Below are 9,608 nucleotides of genomic sequence, written 5' to 3'. Positions count from 1 at the left end.
CTCTTTCTAAAACTAGAATTCAATAGATTTCATCTAAGTATAAATTTTCATTAGAAAATATACTTCATTTGAAAGAAATAATCTGATAGATTTTGGACTTTGTAATCTGGCCGAATTGAGTACTCTTTCTTCTTTGGCCAATATGATCATTGACCCTTGCAAAATTGAATCTCCCTCTAGAAAAATCAAATTGAGAATTTGTTTGATAAGGTCGAAAATAGACTTATAGATATCTCTTTTGACATGTAAATCTTCATACAAAGTCTCATTCTTGATGGCATAAAATGGCTGAAAATTTTAAGTATTCTGATGTTGCTCGAACCTCTCTTGTAGTATGATTTTTGCAGCTTCAAATATCGATTTATTTTTGTAGAAAGCTTCGATTGCCAAAATCCATTTTGTGTTGGAAAATAGATTCGAAGATCTTTCCGTCATTACATAGTTTACAATATGAAAAACTCAGTATGGAGGTGCGAATAACAAGAAAATAACAGGTATTGGGATAAGATAGGAAAAAAAAAGTATATACAATATGAATCTAAACTACTTGAAAATTGAGATGATAGATTCGAAAATGATCACATTATCTCTGTGGGTTGACCGAGTCAACTCACAAAACCTATTCTGATACCATGTTAAATTTCTGGAAAAGAGAAAAACTTCATTGACTTGTTTTAATTTAATAACTTAATTCTTTATTTATAATATAGGAAAGGAGTATAGTCCAATTGCAATTAAACTACCCTTATCCCAATTACACCCAAAATTAAAAAACTAAAAGATAAGTCCTACAACAATTGAACAACTGAATCTAAGTATTTCTTTACGGAGGCCTGGAAAAATTATTTCTTCTGAAGTATAAATGTAAAACTTAGCAATAAAGAAATATGAAAAACTTATCTTCAGGATCATGCAAAGTGTTCTTATTTTTAAATAGGAAAATTATTACCATACTTGCTTGCGAGCTCTTCCACCAATAATTGTGATTGAAATGTTACATGGAGGCTTAAATGCTCCTATTAGGTACTTTTGATTGATTATCACAAAAAAAGGATATATTAGAATTGATCGATTACATGTTATAGATTTGAAGTTTGTTGAAATTAGCAGGATATGAAATATCACAAACAAGGAAGTCAAAGTAACAAAAAGGAATGAATAAAATATGGAAGATACGTATCCTAGAACCTAAGCTATATGGATTCTATAAGTATATCCAAGAACTAGTTACAGAATTGTTGAAGAGAAGATATGGAAGAATCTTACATGACTCTCACTGAGTCAAAATTAATATGGTTGAGTCCTACAAAAGTCTCATAGAAGAGTCTCAGTTAAAGGTGTTTTAATTATGTTAATCTTCTATTTATGTTTAGTTGTTCAATTGTTTTAAGACTTATCTTTCAGTGTTTAACATTGGGTGTAATAGGGACAAAGGTAATTTACTTGTTATTGGATTCTACTTGTTTCTCCTATTATAATCAGAGTATCATTGTACTCAAATTACAACAAGTTAATGAAGTATTTCTCATTTTCAAAAATTAATGAATAAAACATGGAAGATAGGTATCCTAGAACCTAAGCTACAAGGATACTATAAATACATCCAAGAACTAGTTAGAGAATATATGAAAAGTGGCATAATAAACAATCCCTTGGAACATATTTATTTTGTCACATTGTTATATATGATTTTGACAGAGAAATCTCCTTCCAGTCAGCGGGTAGACATCAATCAAATTACATAGAATATTTCATTAAGAACAATTTTGCCTCTGGTCAGAGACAGAAGAAAAAAATTTCAATGCCAATATTGAAAAGGAAACAGAAGTTTAGAGATCAATCAAATTACATAGAACATTTCATTAATAACAATTTTGCCTCTGGTCAGAGACAGAAGAAAAAAATTTCAATGCCAATACTGAAAAGGAAACAGAAGTTTAAAAAAAATTGAAAAAGCAAAAGGTACGCATCAAATTAAGGATCTAATGCTTTGATACCATAAAATTATGATGAAATTTTGATATATTGAGAATCAAATAAAGTGACAACAATAGAACAAGAGAGAAATATGATGCAGAGGAGAGGTAAGAAGTTGAACAAAGGCTTCTAATAACATAATGACTTATTTAAAAGATCAAAATCGAAGTACCCACATGAGAAAAATCCCTAGTTTTAGGATAGGAAAGTCCATAATGACTTGTACCTCTTAGATACCTAAATATCCTTTTAACTGCCACTGCACGTGACTCCTTTGGATCAGCTTAAAATGTTGTATGAAGATACACAACATATTGTGTACCTAGCCTACTTGTTGTCAAATAGAAGAGACTACCTATCACTCCTCTAATCTTGGTTTAATCTACACTTTACATGCTTCCTCTTTGCTAATTTTTATTAACAAGATTTGTGAGGTTGCTACACTCCTTTTGTCTTCTACATTGGATTTTTTTAAGGAGTCCTCTAAAATATTTAATTTGGGATATATAAATCCCATCTTTCACCTATTTTACCTTCAACCCAAAAAAAAGTCAACTCACCCATCATGTTTATTTCAAACTCACTTTGCATCATATATGAAAATTCATTGCAAAGTCTTTCATTTAAAGAGTCAAATACTATGTTATCCCCATATATTTGAACCACCAAGATATAAGTCTTTGTTCTTAATGAAGAACAAAGAGACTTCATCATCCTAGCAATATAGGGTCTACTTCTTTATGTTTTCAACATGGATTCAATTTTGAACTTATTTTTCTTTGGACTTGACTTTTTGCTACTATGCTCCGTATGTGTATGTGCTCTAACTCGATTTCCTTCCAACTATTGTTTGTAACGACTTTTTACATTATTTTTCTTGCCTTTTCAATCTATGCTCAATTCCAATCACGTGCTTAACTCCTTCTGATTTGCTTGACCTCCTTTTTACAATGTCAACTTAAAACCAATTTGTACACATAGAATAATTAAATTTTTGTATTTGTTATCATCAAAATTTGAATACTTAAAATGAATCTTTGAGCTTCTTCTTCCTCATATTGTTCATGATAATGTGATTTTTATATATTTTATAATTTTATAAAATTTTCATTTTTTGTTGTTATTCTATTTTATTACCCAATTACTCATTCTAGCTTCAATAAATAGGTAAATAAACAATACATAATATATCTTGTTCTATATTCCAATAATATTGTATACCAAATAACATCATTTATAATCGAATAATACACAAAATAACTTATTTTGTTCTACTTATATAACGTTTACTCCCCTACCCATAGGCTCACATTTGTTCACTAAACTTTGGTACAAAGGCCAAAATTTAAAATGCCTCATTTAGTCGACCATATTCAAAAGTATAATATTTACGAGGGCGGATAAAGATATTAACCTTGAGTATATCACACTCAATAAATTACTCTGTGTTTTCTACATTAGTTACTCTTTTGACTTTGGTTTAGTTTTATGACAAAAATCAACATTTTTACCCTTTTTTTATTTGAATCAGTCAAATTTTAATTTATTAAATAATTATTTTAAAAAAAAAGTCAGGAGAACCTAGGTTTCCTCTCTTTATATGTCGAATAGGGGTTAAAGGGAAGGGAGGCCCTTATTGAATCCTCATCAAGAATAGGAAAGGAGGGTCATAAATAAAAAAAAGGCTATTATCATGCAATTTTTTCAAGAGGGTAAACATATTAAGTCAAGGTTAAAACTCAATCCATGCTTATTACCAAATCACTGCACTAAACTCCTGTCCATATAAAACAGTACTCAAACCTAGCAATTGTATAGACATAATGGAGCTCCATTCATGAATTACAAAACATCCAATGTTCTGAAACCGCCTCCACATTTTTTTCTCAAAGAAGCAACAAACAGGACCAGCTGAAAATGGATTGAAAGGCTCATGTTATATTTTCATTTCAATAATGTTTTCTGTGTCTCTATTAAATACAATTTAAGGGGGAATGATATATAACTTTTTGTCAGAAAAGAGAAAGAATGGAATTGTGCACTGACCTCATAGTCTACAAGCCTCGTTCGTATCTGTGGGTAAAGAATCAAGGGCAATTGCAACAGTATACTTCTATCACGTAACGTAGAACATATATCCCATTCTTGATCAAACCTTACACTGCTTTCCACCGTATGTCGACATGTATCATCCCGTTTCTGGAATTAATTAAATGGTATTTCTCATTGATGCGACCATTGTTCACTACATCAATGAGATTAATATCTATATGACCCAACGATACCTGTGGAATGAAATGCAGTGGTTTCAGATGATGAAAAGATGATAATAACAGATACTGTGCGTTTAATCTCAGAGTAGGCTGAACCAACCCTACAAAAACACTTTTGGCGGTCCACAAGCCACAATCTCTTTTCTACCATATCTACCTAAAGCAAAGAGATGAAGATCTTTTGAGTTTGAGTTTGATTACTTGTCCTTTATCATTTCAAATGGGTACCAAAACCCAATACTGTTGGACCAGAAGTGGATCATCTCGTCCTGAGATATTTTCAAGTTAGTGTACAAACACCATTAACTATTGAAAATCTACTAAGAGAATCTTGGACCTCTTTAAAGGAAGTCAGCAAGAAAAAAGAAAATAAAATGCCACTTCTTATTAGAAAGCCAAATTTCTTCTCATTTTCTTTGAAATCTTTTGTTTCCACTACAACCAAACAGGGTCTAAATAGAAATAATAATTTAATAAATGAAATTGATATAATAGTAAAAAAGAGAGAACAGCGTAGAATTGCAGTTAACCATGTTTGAAAAAGATAAATTTCCCAGTGTGAAACTATAACAGAAACGTGAGTAGCTGGGAACTTGGATTAACGGCAGCTGACCTTTGAATGGAAACTGAAGCCTCTTCTCTTGCTCATCACTTCAACATGGATTCTTTCATCTATGGGGGCCTCCTCTAACACAAACTGAAATTCCTCGTTCCACATTGGATCCCTAGTGTTCTTGATTACCTGGAGGAGAACGCCATAAATGAAAACAAATCTCTTCATAGGTATTCAATTCAGATCATCATTAACAGGGAGAGAATGTGGTCTCAAAGCACAACAACTCTAACCAACTACTGCATTCAATGTACACGATATGAAGAAGTGACAGAAAGACATAATCCAGCCAAGAATGGGTTCCGTTTTGATTGGAAAGAGAAACATAGATATTGAACCTTTGATTGGAGAAAAAAGAAGGATCACCTTTGTTTTCCTTTGCTCACCCCTGAAAAGGATCACTGCATATGGGTTGGTGTGACGCTTTCCCTCAACATCCTCTGCACCTTGCAACATAACCAAAAGCAAACCACCTTTTGGAGGTAGATCATCTGGAGTGTCTTTGATCCCCGAGTCAGTTCCTTCTCTGTCTAGATGAGCACTAAACCTGCCAATGTCATCTCTGAAAGGAACAAAAGTTAGCTCCACCATAATCAGTCCTCTGTTAATCTTGTTCTGAGGATCATTTGGATTAAGATTCTTCAGTAAACGAAGCGTGAATTCCTTTGTCTCCTGGGGTACAAGCACATTAAGTGGAATTATTTGCATTCCCAGCTTGTCATGTGCACCCACCTGTGGATTGATAGTAAACATAAATGTGCTTACTAAAATAAATAGAATAAAATACCATAAATAATTCAGAAGTTTTCAATATTGTTTGAACAATATCAGAATGAATCTAGTAGATTAAGTTCCAAGTGTGAGGTAAATGTGGACCTTTTCCCAGTCATACACATGAAGCTGCAGGACTTGGGTCTCAGGATCTTTAACTGTGAGCTTGAACTTTTCGTTCCATACAGGATTTAAGTTCTTCATCTTAATTGTAGTTTTTCTTGCTGGTAGTCTCTCGCCACTCAAACTGAGCTTCACATAAGGATCAGACTTCCCCCAAAAGTCCATCTTAGAGAGGTTAAGTGCCTGGACAACTTTTACATGTAATATACCAACAGGCTTTCTAGTTTCTCCACTGTCAAAGAGTATGTACTGAGATTTCAGAAAATGTACCTTTCAGAGAAGGTTAGAAGAAACACCAATATTGACAACTAATATTCTTCAATGTCCAGAAAGTATAAAAACTAGGAACAGTTAAGTATTATAGATTTATAAAATATTTTTATGCAACTAGTTGAAAGGTCACAATAACAAGATTTTCCATCAAGAAGCTTACCAAGATCCGTCAAGAATAGGAATATTCAAGGTTTTCGGCCAGAGATAAAGGCTTGCAATTTGATCCTTGACCATTTTCTGTGAGAACAGACATTAAAAAATAAATTCATTTCATACACTGACATAGATCTAAATCAGCATTTTAAATTTCACCATTTTTTATATCCAAACCTGTTGATAATGAAATATATCTTTACCTGCATCCCTAATATCGATTTAAAGGAACTTCTGTTGTTCACATAATCTCAAAAATAGTGACTTGTCAAACCAACAGTAAGATTTGCTTTCGTAAGAATAATAATAAATACAGTTGAAACAGCTTTTGAACTTCTTCAGGACATGGTCCTAAAATTGTTGCAAAAGCTGAAAATGTCTACAGAGCAAATGAAAAAGTTTTGCTCTGAGTGGATTACTGTATTTATGCAGTTGACAAAGCAAATGTTGGGGGAAAATCCATTTAAATCTATACGAAAGTATGTAAACTTTTGGAACCTGAACAAGTTGACAAAAGCCAGGAATGGACATGATATCTCCTCCGAGAAGTTTTAGTCCAAAGTCTATATCTGGCTGGAAACAGAGCAGAAGGTGTCAGTCAACAAAGAAACAGGAAGCACTGCAAAAATATCATTTAAATAATAAAAGAATTTTTTAATTACCTTCTCAATTAAAGACACACTGATACCGGAAAAGCATGGAAAGGTTGGCACAAGAGGCTTCAGAGACACACGTGGAGCCATAAATATCTGCAAATCCAACAGCTGCAAATATAGAAAACCACAAACGTCACTTGAAAACAGATGTTTGTTTTAGCGTTGTCTATGATCTGACTTGATGTTTTCTCACCTGAACTGTCAAATGAAGTGATAAAATTTTCAGCACTACTGTTATGTTAGCATTACCAGCCCATCTAATGGCTGGCTCCAGAAGCAGTTCTTTTTCCTGAGTTTCATAGACTTTCATACCTATGAAAGGCAAGCACCATATGTGTCAGAGTCGAAATGCTTCAAATCTTCATGTTCACTACAACAAATAATAGCTCAATTTACCACTAAAAATCAGTACTCCATTAAGAACCAAAACAACAATATCCTAGAATCCATGAGTCACAGCTGAGCCCTTTTGGCCATTGATGATATTTCATAAGAAATAACATATATATATATATATATATATAATTGTTCATTTACTCTTTGTGTAGATTTAGTGACATTACTGTAATGTAGAGTACAAAAGTAAAAGTTTGCTGTGCAGTTTTGAAATGTACATACTTGCCTTGAAAGGTGGGTGGGAGGCACCCAAGTGTTAATGTGCCAAAGTCAATTGATTCGATACAATACATTCCTATATAGTCATCAAATAATGGTTTCACCATGCTTCTTATTGTTGCACAGATTGCCTTCACCAGAACAAAACAGGCATACAATCAGAACCAGTAAGCTCAGGAAATGAGTTTTCAGGTCATAAAGAAATGGGTAAATGCAGCATCACCCAGATGACTTCTAGTTGAGTGACCATAGATAGTTCTAAAATCACCTTATCCAAGTAAGGCCACATCTCCAGGATAAACTTGTTCATCCAATCAACCTGCCCACATTTAAAGAGAAAATTTGAATATAAATGGGTTTCCAAGGACATTGTACCTAATGAAGACAGGACAACTGGGTTTGGCAAAATGGGCAAACTTAGTGTCAAGTCCAACTAATGAAATATACAGAACTTTGACAAATCATTTTACTTTATTATTGAGGTACCATTTGCTTCAGGTCGAGTTGGACCAAGTATTCTTTTTTGATATTCTCATGGATGTATATTAAGAACCCTTTGGCAACTCATCTAAGAAAATGTAACTCACCCGATCATAATCCGGACTCTTCACCCATAAAGGAACCTCGGCTAGAAGCTCGGACAGAGTCTCAGAATCAAATTCTTGTAGCGGCCTAACAATTGGATCCTGCCAATACAATTCCATGAGAAGCTGAGCCAGACAAGCAGTCGTAACCCAATACAATCTGCAGATACCAAAAGCATATTTGGTTCTGCCACATTTGAGAAAGCAAAATTCTTGTAGTAATTGCAAAATATAAAATATTTGAAGCCAATTTAGTTCAATGAACTGAGTTAATCAGGAAGAAAGAAACAATAAATGTTCGATACAGTGATTGATCAGATATATATGTGCAGCGCGCCAGTCTCCTCCAAACCTATCAGCAGATGGAATGGCAACATCTATGATCTTTGATGAATTAGAACTATCCAGTTAGAACCTTTTGTAGAAAAAAAAAAAAAAAAAAAGATCTCTCTTTCATAAACGCTCAACAGACATGGCATGCTTATAAATTGCTCGGCGTAACATCGAGGCACAAGCACGAAACTATAAGACTAGGCCTGTTTTTCTTATCTTTTTCTTTTAAGACGGAAACTAAAACGAGCCTACTTAGGTAGTCAGGCACAAAACAAAGTTTAAAGTCTTTCACCGTAATCCGAAAAACAGCCAGCACACAAACGAACATGTAAAAAGAAAAAAAAAATCAACATACTAATAAAAAGAAAGTTCGAGACGATAAAACACAGATACACGAACAAATAATTTTTCATCGATTTCGATCAAAGAGTAATCATATCTCCAAATAGAAGGCATAAAACGTGCAAAAAAAAAAAAAGAAAATCACCTTTACGTCCCTTGATTCGGAGCGAATAAATATGAAAAAACCCACCAAAATCCCAATAGGAATCCCAAATCCAAAACCGAGAATTCCCATCAAAGTGCTCAGAAAACCCATCCTCAGGACTCAAGGCGCATCGAACCAATGCCGCAGAATGAAGAAATAAACAGCAACAGCAGCTTCAACTCTATCAAACCCAGCCACGAAATCAACTCCCGGCAAAATCAACCAAAAGAATTCGCGACAGAACCGCCAAAACGGAGTTTCGTTGCTCAATACTATCGTCTAAGAAATTTACATCTCGCGTCAGCAGATCAGTTGCGGGTCCCATTTTACGTGTCTCATAATACCTCGAAAGTAACGAGAAAGTGATTTTGTGTCAAAGACGTGCTTTTGTTAACAGGCACGTGGCGTCCATCAATTCATTCTGGAACGTTCAGGCAATCCGCTAAAAAACCTGGGCCAACAAGATCTGAAGAAGTTGGTACGCACGAAGCCGCGAACGGAAAAAGTCGAAAAGATTAGTTGGGGAAGGTGGTCTTAAAAGTAACGAAAAGAACCCCTTTTTTATAAGAAAAGTGAACAAAAATATTTAATTTTTTTAAAGAAAATCAAAGTTTATGAAAATCGATGGTAGAGAGAAGAGAGAAGTAGCAAATCAGCCAAAAATCAATTCTATAAAAAAAGTTAAAAAAGGTTAGCTTCTAAAGTAAGCTAAGCTTGAGCTGTTTCTTCCTCTTTTGCATGGAATCGATT

At 33.8% G+C, this 9,608-nt stretch overlaps 1 protein-coding gene across 1 annotated transcript; it reads right to left on the bottom strand.

Annotated features, from left to right (window-relative positions):
* Positions 1-3,738: 3,738 nt before the first annotated feature.
* Positions 3,739-9,091, bottom strand: LOC137960055 (synaptotagmin-3). Its single transcript, XM_068807525.1, has 13 exons — positions 8,859-9,091; positions 8,042-8,140; positions 7,723-7,773; positions 7,462-7,585; positions 7,033-7,151; positions 6,846-6,947; positions 6,682-6,756; positions 6,191-6,267; positions 5,740-5,989; positions 5,230-5,595; positions 4,864-4,992; positions 4,024-4,262; positions 3,739-3,888 (listed from the first exon to the last, which is right to left on the bottom strand). Exons 1-12 carry the CDS (start codon positions 8,967-8,969, stop codon positions 4,134-4,136), a joined length of 1,632 nt encoding a protein of 543 aa, XP_068663626.1. The 5' UTR covers positions 8,970-9,091; the 3' UTR covers positions 3,739-3,888; positions 4,024-4,133.
* Positions 9,092-9,608: the final 517 nt, after the last annotated feature.

This window comes from Aristolochia californica, unplaced genomic scaffold (assembly GCF_029961685.1).
Source record: "Aristolochia californica isolate CCGP_79_NKW_82.1479 unplaced genomic scaffold, dmAriCali1.0.hap1 SCAF_1, whole genome shotgun sequence".
Lineage (NCBI taxonomy): Eukaryota > Viridiplantae > Streptophyta > Magnoliopsida > Piperales > Aristolochiaceae > Aristolochia > Aristolochia californica.
Note: the sequence above shows the minus strand (reverse complement) of the source record. Positions and strands in the feature narration are given on the sequence as shown.